Here is a 22,274-nt window from a genome sequence, read left to right as displayed (position 1 = left end):
TTAAGAACCGGTATCCCTTGCTGCTGATCGCAGAACTTTTCGACCAACTGAAGGGGGCTAAAATCTTCTCTAAGTTGGATCTCCGTGGGGCGTACAACCTAATCCGCATCCGGGAAGGTGACGAATGGAAGACAGCATTCAACACTCGTGATGGGCACTATGAGTACCTAGTAATGCCCTTTGGTCTCTGCAATGCCCCCGCTGTCTTTCAGGAATTCGTGAACGACATTTTCCGGGATCTCTTGGGAAAGTTTGTGGTCGTATACCTAGACGACATTCTGATTTTCTCCAAGGATCTTGCAAGCCATCGCTCCCAGGTGAAGGAAGTACTCTCTCGTTTGAGGAAGAACTCTCTCTTTGCCAAGCTGGAGAAATGTGTATTTGAAGAGTCCAAGATTCCTTTTCTGGGCTATATCATCTCCCCAGAGGGTTTCGAGATGGATCCTGTTAAAGTGTCCGCAATCCAAGAGTGGCCCCTTCCGCTGAGCACCAAGGCGATCCAGAGATTCCTTGGTTTTGCCAATTACTACCGGCAATTCATTAAGGGGTTCTCTTCTTGTATAGCTCCTATCCTGGCCCTCATCCGAAAAGGGAGTAAACCCAGCTCTTGGCCCCCATCTGCTATTGAAGCCTTTCAATCCCTGAAGGATGCCTTCACTTCCGCTTCGGTTCTCCACCATCCTGATCCGGGGTTACCTTTCTTCATTGAGGTGGATGCTTCTGAAGTTGGAGCTGGAGCTATCTTGTCCCAAAGACATCCCTCTGATGGAAAGCTGCACCCATGTGCATATTTCTCTAAGAAGTTCTCGCCTGCTGAACATAACTATGATGTAGGAAATTGAGAACTTCTGGCTGTCAAGCTTGCCTTAGAAGAGTGGCGTCACCTCCTTGAAGGTTCTTTGATTCCAGTCACGATTTACACCAATCATAAGAATCTCGAATTCATTCAGTCTCTCAAGAGGCTGAATCCCAGACAAGCAAGGTGGTCTCTCTTCTTTTCTCGATTCAGCTTTATCTTGACTTATCGCCCTGGCTCCAAGAATCGGAAGGCCGATGCTCTGTCGCGAAGTTTCTCTCCGGTGGATCGTTCTCCTGAAAGACAAGAGCCAATTATTCCTCCTGTCAAGATCATCGCTTCATTGTACCCTCAGTTTGCTGATCAAATCCTGGCTGGTCAATCTTCTGCCCCTCCTGATACCCCCATCGGAATGGCTTTTGTACCTCCTGAGCTTCGTCTGCCTATCCTGCAACAGACTCATAGTTCCAAACAAGCGGGACATCCTGGTCCTGTTAAAACTCTTGAACTTTTACGGCGTCTAGTCTGGTGGCCGACAATCCGTAAAGATGTCAAAGACTTTGTTTCTGCCTGTACTGTTTGTGCCACTTCCAAGTCCAGCCATTCTCGACCCAGTGGGTTACTACAACCGTTGCCTGTTCCCTCTCGTCCTTGGACGCATTTGTCAAAGGACTTCATTGTCGAACTTCCTCCCTCCAGTGGGAACACCGTGATCTGGGTTGTCATTGACCGCTTCAGCAAGATGGCCCACTTCATCCCTCTACGGAAGCTTCCATCTGCAGTGGAGTTGTCACAGTTGTTCATCCAGTTAATTTTTCGCCTGCATGGCTTCCCGGCCGAGATCGTTTCTGACAGAGGGTCCCAATTCACGGCAAAGTTCTGGCGTTCCCTGTGCAAAGATCTGGGTATTAATCTTCAGTTCTCCTCAGCTCATCATCCCCAGACTAATGGAGCGACTGAGCGAGTGAACCAAGCCTTGGAACAGTTCTTGAGGAACCACGTTTCCCTTTGTCAAGACGATTGGTCTGATCTCCTCCTGTGGGCGGAATTTGCTCATAACAATGCCTGCCACACTTCCACTGGAAGGTCCCCATTTATGTCGGTGTATGGTCAACATCCTCAAGCCTTCCCACAAGACTTTGTGTTGTCTGATGTTCCGGCCGCTGATGACCATGCAGCCCACATGTCTGCTATTTGGGTTGCAACCAAGTCAAACCTGGAGAAGAGTGCTCTGGTTCATAAGACGTTTGCAGATCGTAGACGTAGACCCTCGCCTCCCTACAAGGTCAGTGATAAAGTCTGGTTGTCTTCCAGGAACATTCGGTTGAAGGTACCATCTCCTAAGTTGGGTCCGAGGTTCGTAGGTCCATTCCCCATCTCGGAGGTGATCAATCCTGTGGCTGTCAGACTTCAGCTTCCATCTGAGATGCGAATTCCCAACGTGTTTCATGTCTCCTTGGTGAAACCCGCTACCTCCAACCGCTTTTCTGTTGTCCAGCCTCCCCCTCCTACTATCTCTGTGGATGGTCAACAAGAATATGAGGTGGAGAAGATCCTTGACTCCAGAATCTCCAGGGGCTCTCTTCAGTACCTCATCAAGTGGAAAGGCTTTGGCCCTGAAGAATGCTCCTGGGAAGGACGCTCTGATGTCCTCGTCTGGTGAGGGAGTTCCACTCCAAATTTCCCCAGAGGCCAAGTCCTGGTGGTCCGGAGGCCCCCCGTGAGGGGGGGGGTACTGTCACGATCGCCGCCCGGAGCAGGTCCAGGAGCTCCGGGCGGTGCGTCCTTCCCTGCCGGGGTCGCTCCCAAAATGGCGGCGCCCATGGCCGCCACGTGGGTAGCGGCGCGGGCGTGATGACGTCAGCGCGTCAACGTCGATGCAAGGATGCCGATGACGTCAGAATGGCGCCAAATTCAAATATAAAAGCCTTACCAAGACGCAAGAATGGCGCCCAAGTATAGGATTCATTCCTGTGAGTTTCCTGGGTTTCCTGTCTGCTTTTCTGAAGACTTATCTTGTTCCTGTTTGTTGCTGACCTCTTGCCTGGACTTTTGGACTTTGCTGATATTCTGCCTGCCTTTGAACCCTTGCCTGGACTTTGGTTATACTCCTGATTTACCCCTTGTTGGACACTGCAACCTTGACTCCCTTGTGGGCTTCCTCCTTGATCCTGACAACCTCCCTGGTGGGAGCATCCCGGCTCCCTGACACTTAGGAATACTCTCATGAGAAAACGCATCAGATAATAGTGCTCCTCCAGCAGACTTCTGCACTGAAATTCATTTTTCAAAAGAGCAAACACATTTTTTTATACTTAATTTTGAAATCTGATATGGGGCTAGACATATTGTCAGTTTCCCGGGTGCCCCCAGTCATGTGACTTGTGCTTTGATAAACTTCAGTCAATATTTACTGCTGTACTGCATTACTGACCACTCGTCCATACAAAATCTCTCCAGTTAAGTTAATTTGATGGATGCCGAGCATGGACATCCTGCTTCAAATCATCCCAAAGATTTTTGATGAAGTTGCGGGACTGTGATGACCATTCCACAATATTGTACTTCTCCCTCTGCATAAATGCCTTTGTACATTTCGTAGTGTGTTTAGGGTCATTGTCCTACATAACTTCAACTTTGTGACTGATGTTTGAACATTATCCTGAAGAATTTGTTAATATTGGGTTGAATTCATCCAACCCTCGACTTAACAAGGGCCTCAGTCCCTGAACTAGTCAAACAGCCCCACAGCATGATGGAACCTCCCCCAAATTTGACAGTAGGTAGCAGGTGTTTTTCTTGGAATGAGGTGATCTTTTTCCGCCATACGAAGTGGTTTTTGTTATTACCAAATAACTAATTTTTTGACTGATCAGTCCAAAGCACTTTGTTCCAAAATGACTTTGGCTTGTCTAAATGAACTTTTGCATACAACAAGCAACTCTGTTTGTGGCGTGAGTGCAGAAAGGGCTTCTTTCTCATCACCCTGCCATACAGATATTCTTTGAGCAAATTGCTCTGAATTGTAGAAAGATGTACAGATGCACTATCTGTAGCAAGATGTTCTTGCAGGTCTTTGCAGGTGATCTTTGGGTTGTCTGTAACCATTCTCACAATCCTCTGAATATGCCACTCCTGTATTTTTCTTGGCCTGCCAGACCTGGGTTTCACAGCAACTGTGCCTGTGGCCTTCCATTTCCTGATTACATTCCTTACAGTTGAAACTGACAGTTTAAACCTGTTTGTGGCCTTCCCCTAAACCATGATACTAAACATTCTTTGTTTTCAGAGAGGATCCCATTCTTTCATTCTTCAGATGAGAGTCAAACAGAAGCATAACTTGCAATTGGCCTCCTTAAATACCTTTTCTCATGATTGAACACACCTGCTTATGAAGTTTAGAAGCTCCTTGGTCTGGACTTCTCCGCTACTGACAAAGACATACCACTTTTATCTTTTTTTGTTGAAAGTTGAGTAAATTATTATGCATGCTGAAAGGGGTTCACACACTTTTTCATATGACTGTATTTGTATTCTGCTGTGCAATGCTAGACTTCCTTTTCTTAACCAACATGCTAAAGAAAAGGAAAAGAAAGGAAATGGTCCCTGGATCAACCTTTTTTTATTTTCTAACATAATCCAACCTTTTCTTGAAGCTATTTAATATATCTGCCAGTACAACAGCCTCAGTGATAGCATACCTGTTAAAGTGCTTTGCAAAGGAGAAGAATTACCCTCTACTTCTTTTAATACAGTACAATAATTTGTTGGCCCTTGCAGCTGCCAAGTGGCATTGCTTGCTACATCAAAGTTTATTCTCCACTGGTGTTTCCATGTCCTCCAGAAATTTGCCTAACTTAGGCCATAAAGGGTATAAGTGGTATGAGAATCTCAAATGCATAATCTTTCATTTATTAGCATCTCATCTGCCACTTAACTTTTCAGACTGCCAGCTTGTCCAGAGTTCCCTGCTAGGATGCTAAATACACAAATAAAAAACATTACTATGTCCTCCCCAAGTCATTAATGAAGAGATTGAATAAGATTGGACCCAATAGAGAACTGTAAACGACATCATGTAAATCTAACATTATGCATGTTAAGTAAGAACAACTATTCTACCTTGAAATTGGGCGTTGAATCCTTTCCGTCTGTGATTACTGTCAGATGTAAAGTGAAGACGAAGCCAGTTTTTATTGCTTATAACTGGTGATGGCAAATTCATTCCAGTTAACCTGAAAAACAATATATCATAGATTCAGACAATCAATTTAAAGACACAATGGAGGCATGGGAAATGAAAGGTGCAATAAATACATTCATTCTAAATGCAGTTGGCCATTTTTATTTCTTAGAAGGGCTTATTTATAAACACTAGTCAGATTTGCACCTGTCCAATGAACAAATAGCACCAAATCCAGAATTTGATTTCAGGTTTGGCCAAATTGAAGCACTTTTTCAAAAATTTTAGATTATCTGAATAACAGCTTATTATCTAATACAGTTAACAGTGGGAATGTGAATCCTTAAGGTCGTGTGCATCAATTTTTTTGTAAAGAGGTGATTTTACAATAAAATGTTTTTAGGGCGTGGCTTCTGTTTGGTATTCAGTTGAATAGTCTATGGAGGATTTAGTATTTGGCCAAATTTAATATGTATAGATTTGGTGCCTCCCTAATACAATATTTTCTTTCATCATCAGTGCCAACTGATGAATGGTTATTGAAGCAGACCAATACTGCCTGTGTTACTTTTTTAGTTCCCAATGCATACTTCTACTATAAACAAATGTAATGCAATCATAGTTTGTTATTCTGACATTGTGACATAGTACAGTTCAGTTTTAGAATATAATGAGACCCAAACTAGAGTGAACATTATCTTACAGAGGTTTCTAATACAGTAAGTGAAATATCTTTTGCCCATGTCCATGAATCCTAAGACTAAAAAATTCTGAAATAGATTGTCTTAAGCATATTATTAATAAAATGGTGGGTTTATGTCTGTGAGCTAATTTGATTGATTACTTATAGTCATTGAAAAGCTACAAGCTGATTACATTATTTATGTTTTTCCATTCCACACCTCCAGTATTCAATGGAAATAGTGTGCTGCAGATTTCTATTCTCTACCAAAGGTAGATTTTGGATGTAGTCATGACTTATTCAGTGCTTGAGTAGTCTAGTTTCGAAAATTCAATATAAAATAATACATATTTATTCATGTATTTTACCTTATTTGAATGTAACATCCCATAGCAATATTTTATTGTGTTATTGAATAATTTATATTTTAATACATTGTACATGCAAATCTGTTGTTATATTGACCACTTAAATTCTAGAACCTACAGAAAAGACACTGCAATTAGTGATGGGCGAATCTGTGACGATTCGCTTCGCCGAATTTTTTGCGAATTTCTAGCAAAATTCGCGAAACGGCGAAAAATTCGCGAAACTGCTGCAGCGCGACTCGTTTTGACGCGCGACGATCTTGTCGCGCGTCAAGTTTGAAGTTGACGCGCGTCGAGTTCGAAGTTGACGGGCGTCGAGTTCGACGTTGATGGGCGTCGAGTTCGAAGCACACGTATCTGCTGGATTTGTCTACATTTTATGGGGCACATCTACTATAGGGTGAAAATTCACCAAAAGTTTGGTGTAAAATAATGGTCCCATATGTTATAAAATGTATGGTGGAAATCAGTTACAGAAAAAAATTTAAACACTTTTGCAGCCTATCAGCGTGAAAAACGGAAAAGACGGCAGCATTTAGTACTTAGATGATATTCCACTTAAAAATGATAATGTAAGTAACTGAAGAATGAGGATGTTTTATGCACTATGCAGGTCAGAGCTGAAGGCAAGTCTAGTGAACTGTCACTAACAGTAGCCACTAACCCCCTTTATAAATCTGTCCCAATGGCTTTGTTTGTGTCACCTTTTTTCTGCTTTGGACAGGCCTGGACTGACAATCTGTAGCTTCTGACAAGTACCAGAGGGGCTGCTATCAGGTGCCATAGAAAGTCATTATTTAGTTGGCTGATGGGCCTGTTTGGGACTAGGGATGTAGCGAACGTCGGAAAAAAAGTTCGCGAACATATTCGCGAACTTGCGCAAAAATGCGAGCGGTTCGCGAACGGTTCGCGAACCCCATAGACTTCAATGGGAAGGCGAACTTTAACATCTAGAAAAGACATTTCTGGCCAGAAAAATGATTTTAAAGTTGTTTAAAGGGTGCAACGACCTGGACAGTGGCATGCCAGAGGGGGATCAAGGGCAAAAATGTATCTGAAAAATCTGCCTGTGTGTGCTTGGAAGAGATAGTGTAGGGGGAGAGCTGTTAGTGATTTCAGGGACAGATGATAGTAAGCTTGCTGGCTAGTAATCTGCTTGATACTGCTCTGTATTGGAGGGACAGAAGTCTGCAGGGATTTGAGGGACATTTTAGCTTAGGTAGCTTTGCTGGCTAGTAATCTACTGTTCTCTTTAAACAACTGCCATACGTTGACCTTGTAGGCATTGTTTGCCCAGTTTTTTTGGACGCAGCCACTGAAGCACAGTTGCCAGAAAAAATATGCCATATAAATGCTGAAAATAGTAATTTTTCGCCATACGTTGACCTTGTAGACATTGTTTGCCCAGTTTTTTTGGACGCAGCCACTGAAGCACAGTTGCCAGAAAAATTATGCCATATAAATGCTGAAAATATAAATTTTTTTGGTTGCAGCCACTGAAGCACAGAGGCCAGAAAAATTATGCCATATAAATGCAGAAAATATGCATTTTTTTGGTCGCAGCCACTGAAGCACAGTTGCCAGAAAAATTATGCCATATAAATGCTGAAAATATAAATTTTTTTGGTTGCAGCCACTGAAGCACAGAGGCCAGAAAAATTATGCCATATAAATGCAGAAAATATGCATTTTTTTGGTCGCAGCCACTGAAGCACAGTTGCCAGAAAAAATATGCCATATAAGTGCTGAAAATAGTCATTTTTTGCCATATACGTTGAGTCAACGTATGGCAAAAAATGACTATTTTCAGCATTTATATGGCATATTTTTTCTGGCCTCTGTGCTTCAGTGGCTGCGGCCAAAAAACTGGGCAAACAATGCCTACAAGGTCAACGTCGTTGACCTTGTAGGCATTGTTTGCCCAGTTTTTTTGGCCGCAGCCACTGAAGCACAGAGGCCAGAAAAAATATGCCATATAAATGCTGAAAATAGTCATTTTTTTGGTCGCAGCCACTGAAGCACAGTTGCCAGAAAAATTATGCCATATAAATGCTGAAAATATAAATTTTTTTGGTTGCAGCCACTGAAGCACAGAGGCCAGAAAAATTATGCCATATAAATGCTGAAAATATAAATTTTTTTGGTTGCAGCCACTGAAGCACAGAGGCCAGAAAAATTATGCCATATAAATGCAGAAAATATGCATTTTTTTGGTCGCAGCCACTGAAGCACAGTTGCCAGAAAAATTATGCCATATAAATGCAGAAAATATGCATTTTTTTGGACGCAGCCACTGAAGCACAGTTGCCAGAAAAAATATGCCATATAAATGCTGAAAATAGTCATTTTTTGCCATACGTTGACCTTGTAGACATTGTTTGCCCAATTTTTTTGGTTGCAGCCACTGAAGCACAGAGGCCAGAAAAAATTAAACCAGTAGGGTTTGCACCCTAGTTTGTAACGGTGGCGGAGGGAGGAGGAGGACGCTAAAGGACAGCTGTGTGTGGAGTCATGAGGCTTGAAGAGAAGGACAGCTGCATAGAAGTCAGAACAAGTCTTCCGGCGTGCAGTAACCCTCCGAGATCCACCCCTCATTCATTTTAATAAAGGTCAGGTAATCGACACTTTTGTGACCTAGGCGAGTTCTCTTCTCAGTTACAATCCCTCCTGCTGCACTGAAGGTCCTTTCTGAGAGCACACTTGAGGCTGGGCAAGACAAGAGGTTCATGGCAAATTGTGACAGCTCTGGCCACAGATCAAGCCTGCGCACCCAGTAGTCCAGGGGTTCATCGCTCCTCAGAGTGTCGATATCTGCAGTTAATGCCAGGTAGTCCGCTACCTGCCGGTCGAGGCGTTCTTTGAGGGTGGATCCAGAAGGGTTGTGGCGCTGCCTTGGACAGAAAAACATTTGCATGTCTGACGTTACAGACTGGCCAAAGGGCTTTGTCCTTGCAGGTGTGCTCGTGGCAGGATTACTGGCACCTCTGCCCCTGGAATGTTGATGAGTTCCTGAAGTGACATCACCCTTAAAAGCATTGTACAACATGTTTTGCAGGCTGGTTTGTAAATGCCGCATCTTTTCGGACTTGTGGTATGTTGGTAACATTTCTGACACTTTATGCTTGTACCGAGGGTCTAGTAGCGTTGCGACCCAGTACAGGTCCTTCTCCTTAAGCCTCTTGATACGGGGGTCCTTCAACAGGCATGACAGCATGAAAGACCCCATTCTCACAAGGTTGGATGCAGAGCTATCCATCTCCGCTTCCTCATTATCAAGGACTGCATCATCCACGGTCTCCTCCCCCCAGCCACGTACAAGACCAGGGGTCCCCAAAAGGTCACCACTAGCCCCCTGGGAAGCCTGCTCCTGTTGGTCCTCCTCCTCCTCCTCCACAAAGCCACCTTCCTCCTCTGACTCCACTTCTGGCACCTCTCCCTGCGTTGCAGCAGGTGCCTGGGTTCGTTCTGGTGATTCCGACCAGAAATCGTGCGCTTCCAGCTCCTCGTCACGCTGGTCTACAGCCTCATCTGTCACTCGTCGCACGGCACGCTCCAGGAAGAAAGCGAAGGGTATTAGGTCGCTGATGGTGCCTTCGGTGCGACTGACCATATTTGTCACCTCTTCAAAAGGTCGCATGAGCCTGCAGGCATCGCGCATAAGCACCCAGTAACGGGGGAAAAAAATCCCCAGCTGTGCAGATCCAGTCCTACCACCCAGTTCAAAAAGGTACTCGTTGACGGCCCTTTGTTGTTGCAGCAGACGTTCCAACATAAGGAGCGTTGAATTCCAGCGAGTCTGGCTGTCAGAAATCAAACGCCTGACTGGCATGTTGTAGCGCTGCTGAATGTCAGCAAGGCGTGCCATGGCTGTGTAGGAATGTCTGAAATGGGCCGACACCTTTCTGGACTGGGTGAGAACGTCCTGGAATCCTGGGTACTTGGAGACAAAACGTTGGACTATTAAATTTAACACATGTGCCATGCAGGGCACATGTGTTAAATTGCCTAGTCTCAACGCTGCCAACAGATTGCTTCCATTGTCACACACCACTTTTCCGATCTGCAGTTGGTGTGGGGTCAGCCACCGATCGGCCTGTGACTGCAGAGATGACAGGAGTACAGATCCGGTATGGTTTTTGCTTTCCAGGCACGTCATCCCCAAGACAGCGTGACAACGGCGTACCTGGCACGTCGAATAGCCTAGGGGGAGCTGGGGGTGCACAGGTGTGGAGGAGGAGAAGGAGGACCCAGCAGCAGAGTAAGAAGAAGAAGAAGACGAGGTAGAGAGCGATGGAGGAGTAGAGGTGGTGGCAGAACCGCGTGCAATCCGTGGTGGTGACACCAACTCCACTGTTGTTGTTGAGCTACCCATTCCCTGCTTCCCAGGCATTACCAAGTTCACCCAGTGGGCAGTGTAGGTGACATACCTGCCCTGACCATGCTTGGAGGACCATGCGTCAGTAGTCATATGGACCTTTGGCCCAACACTAAGTGACAGAGATGCGGTAACTTGGCTCTGCACATGTTGGTACAGGTGTGGTATTCCCTTTTTAGAAAAAAAATTGCGGCTGGGTACCTTCCACTGCGGTGTCCCAATTGCTACAAATTTGCGGAAGGCCTCAGAGTCCACCAGCTGGTATGGTAAAAGCTGGCGGGCTAAGAGTGCAGACAAGCCAGCTGTCAGACGCCGGGCAAGGGGGTGACAGTCAGACATTGGCTTCTTACGCTCAAACATGGCCTTCACAGAAACTTGGCTGGTGGCAGATGACTGGGAATGGGAACAGGTGGTCAATGTGGAAGGCGGAGTGGAGGGTGGTTCAGACGGGTCAAGGAGAGCAGAGGTAGAGCAGTAAGATGCTGGACCAGAAGGAGTGTGGCTTTTAGTTTGCCTGTTGCCTTTGAGGTGTTGCTCCCAAAGTGCTTTGTGCTTGCCGCTCATGTGCCTTCGCATAGAAGTTGTACCTATGTGGCTGTTGGGCTTACCAAGGCTCAGTTTCTGACTGCACTCATTGCAAATTACAATGCTTTTGTCAGAGGCACACACATTAAAAAAATCCCACACTGCTGACTTTTTGGAAGTGTGCGATCTGGCGGTAACAGTAGAAGTTGGCGGAGTTGGCGGTATTGGCGGCAATGGCGGGTGCGTTGGCCGGCTGAACACAGGTGCCGATACATGTTGTTGCCCTACTGATCCCTGCGGGCTGTCCTCCCTGCTTCTTCTAAGTCTTATTCTCCTACTGCCTCTCTGACTCTCCGTCTCTCCATCTGAACTACCCTCCTCTTGCTCTCTTCTACTAGGCACCCACAAAACATCAATCTCCTCATCATCATTCTCCTCAGATGCATCAATTTCTTCTGACACATCACAGAAGGAAGCAGCAGCGGGGACCTCCTCCTCATCACTCATTATGTCCATCTCTATCGTGTTCTCTGCCAGAATTAAATCTGGTGTAAGGTCCTCATCTCCTTCATCTTCTTCTGGCAATAATGGTTGCGCATTACTCAGTTCAAGAAACTCATGGGAAAATAACTCCTCTGACCCCAGTGAAGAAGGGGCACCGGTGGTGGAGGAAGTGTTACGTGGGGTGGCCATAGCAGTGGAGGATGAGGAGGATGTTGTGGTAAAGTTAGAAACGGTAGAGGATGGGGTGTGCTGTGTAAGCCAGTCAACTACCTCTTCAGCATTTTGGGAGTTCAGGGTCATTGGCTTTTTAAAACTGGGCAATTTGCTAGGGCCACAGGATTGCATAGCAGCACGGCCCCTAGCACGGCCTCTGCGTGGCGGCCTGCCTTTGCCTGGCATTATTTTTAAAAAAACAACAACAACAACAAAAACTCAGTTGGTTTTTCTGGAAACGATAATACACACAGCTAGATGGCGGGTTGAAGAAAACAGTGTGCAAATAATGCCTACAAGGTCAACGTATACACTACTACAGCGGTGGATACGGATTACGTAAAATATATTATGGCTGCTTGAAAAAAGTCACTCCGGTGTTTTTTCTGGAGACGGTAATATTATGGATATTTAGACAGAATGTGAACAAGGTCACACAGCTAGATGGCCGGTTGAAGAAAACAGTGTGCAAATAATGCCTACAAGGTCAACGTATACACTACTACAGCGGTGGATACAGATTACGTAAAATATATTATGGCTGCTTGAAAAAAGTCACTCCGGTGTTTTTTCTGGAGACGGTAATATTATGGATATTTAGACAGAATGTGAACAAGGTCACACAGCTAGATGGCGGGTTGAAGAAAACAGTGTGCAAATAATGCCTACAAGGTCAACGTATACACTACTACAGCGGTGGATACGGATTACGTAAAATATATTATGGCTGCTTGAAAAAAGTCACTCCGGTGTTTTTTCTGGAGACGGTAATATTATGGATATTTAGACAGAATGTGAACAAGGTCACACAGCTAGATGGCGGGTTGAAGAAAACAGTGTGCAAATAATGCCTACAAGGTCAACGTATACACTACTACAGCGGTGGATACGGATTACGTAAAATATATTATGGCTGCTTGAAAAAAGTCACTCCGGTGTTTTTTCTGGAGACGGTAATATTATGGATATTTAGACAGAATGTGAACAAGGTCACACAGCTAGATGGCGGGTTGAAGAAAACAGTGTGCAAATAATGCCTACAGGGCAAATAATGCCTAAAAGGTCAACTTATACACTACTACAGCGGTAGTAAAATAAAAAAAAGTAAAATAAAAAAAAAATGAATATTAAAAAAAAAAAATTAAAGTTGGTGCTGCTGAACTACTAGGAGCAGCAGATTAGCACACCAGTCCCACTCCCCAACACTGCTAGACTAATAGCACTGGGCTCTTATAGTAGTAGTAGTAGTAGTAGTAAAACAACAAAAAAATAAATAAAAGCAGTCCTTACAAGGACTACTGTTATTGCAGCAGTCAGCAGATGAGATCAGAAGCAGGACAGCTGCCCACTGCAGCTACATACAGAGCACTGCAGTAGAAGGTAGATTACTAGCCAGCAAAGCTACCTAAGCTTAAATGTCCCTCAAACCCCTGCAGACTTCTGTCCCTCCAATAACAGAGCAGTATCAAAACGATTACTAGCCAGCAAACTTTCAACTGTCCCTGAAATCACTAACAGGCAGCAGCTCTCTCCCTACACTATCTCTTCAGCACACACAGGCAGAGTGAAAAAACGCTGCAGGGCTTCGGTTTTTATAGGGAAGGGGAGTGGTCCAGGGGAGAGCTTCCTGATTGGCTGCCATGTACCTGCTGGTCTGGGGTGAGAGGGCAAAAAAAAGCGCCAACAATGGCGAACCCAAAATGGCGAACGTCGCGCGACGTTCGCGAACTTCCGGCGAGCGCGAACACCCGATGTTCGCGCGAACAAGTTCGCCGGCGAACAGTTCGCGACATCTCTATTTGGGACTCTCATTACTTTGAATGCCAGGGGCCCAGGGCCTGTTTTGCCTCCCAAACCAGATGTATCTTTGATGCTCCCATTAAAACTTTTACCCAATTTCAAGCTACACTGTGATAAACGAATACGGCATACAGTATGGCATGTTTTGCTTTAGAGTCAATGGGAAGAACATTTGACAGTTATGTTTCTCTCAGTAACTGCTACACACACGTCCTGCCCATATACATTGTTAGAGGCTCTTTTTCAAAGAAAGTGTAACATTTTCCAGTTTCTTATAAAAAAAATCTGTAATTTTTTACATTAGCTCTGGTCGACTGGTCATGGTATCTACTACTACTCTGTCTCTCAGTCTATATTGCTATTAAACCAAAAAGTACCAATATATATATTACTAATAGCTTACTAACACAGGCTCGGCTAATAATAATATGAACACATAATGTCTGGGTGTATCCCACATCAATAAACCATATGTTTATGTCAGTGAACCATATATTTATGTGAAAATGTAAGTAATGATACTTGTGTTATATTATCCAAACAACTTCAAGTACCATGCGAGTCCTAGTTAAATGAAAAATAAACTCCAAATATATAAGTTTGAAAAAACTTTATATAAATTAAAAAAAAAAAAAAAAGAAAAACCAGCACAACAGTGCTATTAAAATAAATAAAAACATTAAACTGGAGGAGGAGGAGGAGGAGGCGGACTCATATTGTCCAGCAGGTGCCTGATCTCTCTCACTTCCTGTTGAAGTTGAGACACCTGCTGGACTAGGCCTCTAATAAGTTCAGTGAGTTCCCCACCATCTGCTGCTGCTGCTGGTGGTGCTGGTGGTGCTGGTGGTGCTGCTGCTGCTGCCTCTGGCCCCTCTATAAGGCCTGCTGGAGGAGATGGTGGTGTAGTGGGGGGAGGAGATGCAGCCCCTCCTGCGTCTTCCGCAGCCCCTCCTGCGTCTTCCGCAGCCCCTCCTGCCTCTTCCGCAGCCCCTCCTGCCTCTTCCGCAGCCCCTCCTGCCTCTTCCGGCAGGAAGAGGCAGGAGAGGGGGCTCTCCAGCAGGCATCCACTCCGCTGGCAATCAAAGAATTCCATTTTGAGTAATACAGCACTTGCATTTGTACAGTACAAATTATACAGGCGGAGGTGATGTGTAACTACAAAAAACCTATCATTGATATGGATGGCAAGTATGGGGCCGAGCAAAACCATTAAGAGAGTTTTTTGCAGAAGATAATCTCCATTTGATAGCTCATTTACTTGTTATCTAACTTGTCTGCAATTAAATGACACTCAACTGTTTCAATCCTAATTGAAATATTCACTGAAATACATTTTTGCTCTAAAATAGCAAATCATTATAATATACTATAAGTCTGGACATTATTGTAATTAACAAGAGCAGTTTATGTTTTCTATTTAAATAACTACCTTCCACTTCCTGCTGCACCTCGTCCACAAGCATGGGGTGGCGCCTCTTCAAATCGCTCCAAATCCTTTGGAGCACGCGCACCCCGTGCCTCAGCGCATATCTATGCCTCAGCCTGCGCCTGAGGCTCATCATTATACGCCGCCTGAGTGCCTGGATACCAGGAGTGCCGGGAGGGATGGTGTCATATCCCTGCAGGTGGAGGAACCTTATGAGGTCCCTCACTTCCTCCTCACGCATACCTCCTGGTCCAGACATCTCAGGCAGGCAATCTCTCTCTGCAAGTGGGCAGGGAATAGGGTATTTATATATTGGCAACGCCCATGTTGACGCGCGCACCACGTGACGCGCGCACCACGTGACGCACACACACACAGGAACTTGACGCGTAAGCGCCGTACTTGACGCGCAAGCGCCGTACTTGACGCGCAAGCGCCAAATTGGCTAATGACTAGTACTGTAACTCTAATACATTATGATTTTCTGTTAATTTTATTATCATTGTCACTATATTTGAGAACCATTCATCACTATTAGAAGTAACATTATTAGAAAGTTAGGAGGTAGGCCTCAACCAGAATACATTTATATCAACTATGTAGCAGTATTGGAATGAACACATTATTAGAATAAAAATTAGATGACGATATAGGTAGGCCTCAACCAAAAGAAATTTTCCAACTATCAGGCAGCATTAGAAGCAACATTGTTATTAGGAGCCTTGGCAGACCCCAGCCAGATGACATTTGCTAGCTATGTGACACTATTAGAATTTCACGGTCAGCACCCTAAACCAGAACAGATGCCAAGCTCCCTGGTCTCGGCTCGGCTTCACCAGTTAATGTGACCACCTTTGGCTTCGGGAGTAGCCCTCAGCTACTCAGATGCCACCTGGACTTTACGAGAGGAGATAGGAGTTCTGGCAAGCAAAGGGGCATGACTGTTGAAAGAGTCTGTTAGGCCGAAGGACACAGTACAAATAGGCTGAAGCAAGTTCGTGGTCAGACAGGCTGGGTCGAGGCAGGTGGATATCGGAGAAGTCTAGCAGGCAAAGATCAACACCGGGTAATCAGTCAGAAGTGGATTAGGCAGAAGGAGTAGTCGAGATACAGACTAGGGTGTATTTCGGATATCAGAGTAGTCAGGAACAGGCAGGGTCACAACAGAAGATCAAAGACGAACAGATTCAGACGCTTAAAGCTCAAAAGGCACCAGGAAAAAATCCTATCACGGGCAGCTTGCAGAAGGCCGAGCTGGCCTTTTAAACTTTTGAATTTCGCGCCATTGCATGCGCCTTTAAGAACCCGGAAGTGGGTGCGCACTCACACTAAAAGACTGGACGGCAGAAGAGGAGGTGCACAGGGATCATGGTGGGAATCCCTGCTGTCCCCCCACTAGACCACCAGGTCATCTCCTTACATAAAAACAACATTATTAGAATTAAAATTAGAAAAGGTAGGCTTCAACCAAAAGATAATGACATTTGCCAAGCATGTGGCAATAGTAGTAGTAGTAGCAGCAGCAGCAGCAGTACTGGAATAATACTCAATATTTTAAATCGCATGACGGTATAGGTAGGCCTCAACCAGAAGGCATTTGCCAACTATGTGGTAGCATTGGAATGAACACATTATTAGAATGAAAATTAGAAGAGGTAGGCCTCAACCAGATGACAATGACATTTACCTGAAACACAACACGTTTGATAAAGGATGAGGCAGTGGTAGCAACAGCAGTAGCATTGAATTTTACTGTATTAGGACCTGCAGTATTGACATGAGGCAGGCCTCAAACACAACACGTTTGATAAAGATATAGCCATATTAGGCCTCAACCATAAGAAATTAGCCAACTAAGGCAATATTAGAAACAAAATTCTTTGTAAGCCATGTTAGACCTCAACAACTGAAAAATTTGCCGACAATGCAGCAGTAGTATCTTCAGTAGCAGTAGGAGCCATGATGATAGACCCCCACCAGATATAACATTTACAGACAATGCAGCAGTAGTATCTGCAGTAGCAGTAGGAGCCTTGATGATAGACTCCCACCAGATATAACATTTGCCGACAATGCAGCAGTAGTATCTGCAGTAGCAGTAGGAGCCTTGATGATAGACTCCCACCAGATATAACATTTGCCTACAATGCAGCAGTAGTATCTGCAGTAGCAGTAGGAGCCATGATGATAGACCCCCACCAGATATAACATTTGCCGACAATGCAGCAGTAGTATCTGCAGTAGCAGTAGGAGCCTTGATGATAGACTCCCACCAGATATAACATTTGCCGACAATGCAGCAGTAGTATCTGCAGTAGCAGTAGGAGCCATGATGATAGACTCCCACCAGATATAACATTTGCCGACAATGCAGCAGTAGTATCTGCAGTAGCAGTAGGAGCCATGATGATAGACCCCCACCAGATATAACATTTGCCGACAATGCAGCAGTAGTATCTGCAGTAGCAGTAGGAGCCTTGATGATAGACCCCCACCAGATATAACATTTGCCAACAATGCAGCAGTAGTATCTGCAGTAGCAGTAGGAGCCTTGATGATAGACCCCCACTAGATATAACATTTGCCGACAATGCAGCAGTAGTATCTGCAGTAGCAGTAGGAGCCTTGATGATAGACTCCCACCAGATATAACATTTGCCGACAATGCAGCAGTAGTATCTGCAGTAGCAGTAGGAGCCATGATGATAGACCCCCACCAGATTAAACATTTGCCGACAATGCAGCACAGCAGCAGTTCTACTAAGGCTAGTAGTAGGCTGCAGCAGCAGCAGCAGCAAGGGCAGCAGCAAGGGCAGCAGGTGCAGACAGATGGGATAGGCAGTACTACGGAGGAGGAGAGTATAGGCAGCAATGGAGAGAGGAGGCTAGGAGGAGGAAGAGGAGGAGGAGATGAGGCTAGTCTCTGCTGTCTGCTATGGGCACTTGGATATCCCCGCCTATCCAGGCCTCATTCATTTTTATAAATGACAGCATATCCAAGCTGCCAGTGGATAGCCGTGTCCGCTTCTCAGTGACCACCCCACCTGCGGCACTGAAGACACGCTCTGACAGGACACTGGCAGGGGGGCAAGCCAGCACCTCCAGAGCGTACTGTGCCAGTTCTGGCCACTGGTCGAGCCTCAATACCCAAAACTGCATGGGGTCATCATCAGGGTGAATGGCGTCCTGCACACTGACTGACCCCATGTAGTCAGCCACCATATGCTCCACCCGCTGGTGGTGGTGGCTTTGGGTATTAACCGGGCCTGCTGCTGCCCGTTGAGGCTCGAAAAAGCTCTTCCACACACCAAAGAGATCTCCGCCTTTGCTGCTGCTGCTGCTGCTGCTGCTGCTAGCAACCCGTCTCTGCTGGGTGTGTGGAGTAGTGGAGGCCTGAGATGTGTCAGACTGGGGGAAGGCCTCCACTAGTTTTGAGCACAGAGCCCTCCTCAATTGACCCACCCTCCTCTCTCTCTGGCTGGGTACAAGGAACTCCCCCAACTTTCCCTTGTACCGTGGGTCAAGCAAAGTGGCCACCCAATAATCATCCCGGTCTTTGATGGAACAGACCCGGGGATCGCTCCGGAGGCAAGTCTGCATATGGGCAGCCATGTAAAAGAGGTGCCCCCGACCAACCTCTTCTTGACTGCCCTCCAGATGCAGCAGGTCATCTGGCTCGACCTGCCCCTGCTCTATACCCTCCCAGCCGCGGACAATAGCTGGGGTGGTTGGGTGGCGCGTGCCCTGCTCCCCATGCTGTGCAGGCACCCAGTCCTCCTCTCCCTCATCCTCCTCAGCGGGCACCATCTCCTCCACATCCTGCCTCCCAGCCCCATCTGCCTGCCTACGGGGCCTACTCTCCTCCTCCTCCTCCTCACGTCACCCTCCTCTAGCAGGCCATCCAACGTGCGCTTGAGGAGGAACACCAGGGGTATGACATCGCTGACACACGCATTGTCCCTGCTAACAAAGCGTGTGGCCTGCTCAAAGGGGGCAAGTACTCGGCAGAGCTGCCTCATCTGCTGCCACTGCTCTGCGCTAAAGTAGCCTAAATCTGCCCCCTGAGTACCCCTGGCACTATGCTCCAGCAGGTAATTGCTGACCGCCCAGCGCTGCTCCACGAGGCGCTCCACCATGTGCAGGGTCGAATTCCAGAGCGTCGGCAGGTCACAGATGAGCCGGTGGGGTGGCAGATTATGCTGCCGCTGCATCCGTGCCAAAGACGCGCTGGCGGTGGGGGACCTGCGAAAATGGCCACATACCCTACGTACCTTCTCAAGCATGTCACCCAACCCTTGGTAGCTCTTGAGGAAGCGCTGTACCACAAGGTTGAGGACATGTGCAAAGCAAGGCACGTGGGTCAGGTGGCCTATGTGGATGGCGGCCAGCAGGTTGCGACCATTGTCGCAAACAATGTTCCCTGCTTGGAGCTTGCGGGGAGTGAACCACCTCTGCACCTGAGTCTGGAAGGCGGCCATGAGCTCAGGTGCAGTATGACTCCTCTCGCCCAGGGAGAGGAGTTGCAGCACAGCCTGACATCGCTTGTGCTGCACTGAAGCGCAACTACGGGTACGCTTCAGGGGTGGCTCATCCATAGCCGCAGAGGAGGAGGAGGAGGAGGAAGTGGGCATGTGGGGTTTGCCCTGAACCCCACGGAGAGGCACCTGTAGCACGAGGGGATCGACCCTGCTTGCACCCTCCCCAGCACTCATCAGGGTGACCCAGTGCGCAGTGTAAGAAATGTACCTCCCCTGCCCATGCCTGCTGGTCCACGTGTCAGTGGTGCAGTGCATCCTGCCGCCGACAGCATGATCCAGCGACAGGGACACATTCTCCACCACCTGCTGGTGGAGAGCAGGGACGGCCTTCCTGGCAAAATAATGGCGGCTGGTGATCCGCCAGTTAGGGGCAGCGCAAGCCATCAGCTGTCGAAAGGGGGCTGCTTCAACTAACTGATAGGGCAGCAGCTGCACTGCCAGAAGTTTTGCCAGGCAGCCATTGAGCCTGGGGGATGGCTGGGGGAGAGAGGCGTCTTCCGGCCGAGGAACTGAGGGAGGGAAACCTGGCGTGACAGGGGCCGCATTGAGGAGGCTGCAGAAGAGGCTGAGCTACACAGTGGCCGCCTCCGACTGTGAGCCTCAGAATCCTCTTCCCTTGCGGCAGGGTCTGGGGAGCTAGCACCTCTTCCCTGAGGAATGGAAGGAGGTGGACGGGAAGCACCACTGCCCCCTGGTGCCCTGCCACTTTGGTGCTGCTCCCACGTCATCCTGTGATGACGTTTCATATGGGAACTTAAAGCCGATGTTCCCATATGTGACCCTGCCTGCCCCCTTCGAACCTTCTGCCGGCAGAGCTGGCACACTGCTACCGTCTGGTCCTCTGCCTGGCACGTAAAAAATGCCCACACTGCTGAAGTGCGGGCCACTGCCTTGCCTGCTGTGGAGGGTTGGGGATGGTCCCCACCCATACGCCCAGAGGCTTTGGACCGAGGTGCAGTGCTGCCCTGTTGCCTGCCCCCCCTAGCAGAGGTTGGTAGAGCCGGCTCTTCATCCTCCTCATCATCAACAACACACAGTTCCCCCCCTGAACTGCTGCTGTTATCCTCCTGAGCCAGCTCCCAGGGTCCGTCCCTGTCATCATCCTCCCCCAGACCAGACCCTGCCTCATACATGGCATCAAGTCCCACATCAAGCATGCTGGTGTCTGACCCCACACCAGCAGCCTGCTGCCCTGCCATTAGGGGACCCTGCCCAATATCCCCTACTGGTGATGTGGGGTGTGCCATGACCACCTCCTCCTCCTCATCAGACATGAATGCCCCCCCATTCCTGCCTGATCATCAAAAAGATCCTGGGTGTCTGGGCCCAAGTCCACCTCAGGATCAAATAGGAGGGATGGAGTGTCCCCCAGTTCTGAGCTAGCAGGTGATGCCACTTCCTGCTGCTCACTGGTGCCCGCTTCAGACGAGGTAGCCTGGGTCAGCCATTCTACCACCGCCTCTGCCTGCTGCGAGCGTATGGGTCGCGAAGCAGCAGCAAAAAAATCGGGCACAGTCCTACGTGGACCAGTTGCGCCGCTGCTGCGACCCACAGCCACCTGCTGCTGTGGCAGAAGCTGCTGCTGCGGCTGCTGCGTTGGCAGCAGCTGTTGCTGCTTTACAGTGCCCGGACTGGGCATAGTACGTGGGCTAGGCTGTTGTGGGGTTGGATGCCCACAGCCAGCACCACGACCTCTTCCTCTGCCTTCCCTCCCTATCCCACCACCCAGACCCCTCCCCCCTCTCCCACGGCCCGTCATATTGGGCAAACTAAACTTAAAAAAAATAAAATAAGGGGGGTGTGGATACTTCGGGGAAGGAAAGGAGAAAACAATAAAAACCCTCAACTAAATCCCCTCAGCACAAGTGTACAGGGGCGGATTTTCAATAAGGCTTGGGGAGGCTAAGCCTCCCCAAACCTGCTTGTCAGTTAAAAAAAAAGACGGCTCCCTTACTAATTCTGCTGGTCTGTATCCATCTGGGGCAGAGAATCTTACTAGTAGCCGACTGTACACATATTAATGGAAGGACAATTACTGTTTGCTTCTTTAAGCTTTCACGAAGCACTATCAGCCCGTCTGCTTCAGCTTCCTGTGCCAATAAAGTTTAAGTCCCGCCCACTACAGCTGCGGGGAACCAGATTGGCTGAAGTCTAAAGTCTGACATTCTCAACAGCCAATCCAATTTCCCCTCCCCTGAGAGTTGAACTAGGTGGACAAAATCAGTAGCACTGAAGCTGTTGCAGACGAGAAAGAAGAAAACTGGCCTGTGCTCATGGATATTTAAAGTAAGAGGCACATAATAATAGTCTAAGCCAGGAGTCCCCAACCTTTTTCACCTGTGAGCCACATTCAAATGTAAAAAGAGTTGGGGAGCAACACAAGCATGAAAAAGTCCCTTGGGTTGCCAAATAAGAGCTGTAATTGGTTATTTGGTAGCCCCTATGTGGAATAGCAGTCTACAGGAGGCTCTTCTTGGCACAATAACTTTTTTTATGTAAATAAAACTTGCTTCCAAGCCTGGAATTCATAAATAACTACTTGCTTTGAGGACAGTGAGAGCAACATCCAAGGGGTTGGAGAGCAACATGTTGCTCGCGAGCTACTGGTTGGGGATCACTGGTCTAAGCAGACATATCTCTTAGACTAATAACTACAGCTATTAGATTTTTTTTTTTACCCCTAACAGACTTTGCACTAACAGGTCAGTAAAGGAGCAGTCAGTGTCAAAATAGAATATTATGGGGGAGAAGAGACAGTGGGTACCAGGTAGGGTAGAGTAAAATATTAAAAAGAGCAGAAAAAATATTAAACAAGGAAGAAAATGGCTCACAGAATGTTATGAAGACTGGGAAGAAGTATTTAA

General features: G+C 47.1%; 1 protein-coding gene across 1 annotated transcript in view; it reads right to left on the bottom strand.

Annotated features, from left to right (window-relative positions):
* Positions 1-22,274, bottom strand: part of LOC108717438 (CUB and sushi domain-containing protein 1) — a 786,063-nt gene that overhangs the window by 385,655 nt on the left and 378,134 nt on the right. Inside the window, exon 5 of the mRNA XM_041564732.1 lies at positions 4,919-5,031. Within this exon, the coding sequence (XP_041420666.1) occupies positions 4,919-5,031 (113 nt within the window). The remainder of the gene's footprint in view (positions 1-4,918; positions 5,032-22,274) is intronic.

The sequence above is a fragment of the Xenopus laevis genome, chromosome 5S (genome assembly GCF_017654675.1).
Source record: "Xenopus laevis strain J_2021 chromosome 5S, Xenopus_laevis_v10.1, whole genome shotgun sequence".
Taxonomy (NCBI): Eukaryota; Metazoa; Chordata; class Amphibia; order Anura; family Pipidae; genus Xenopus; species Xenopus laevis.
This window is presented reverse-complemented; position numbering and strand designations above follow the sequence as displayed.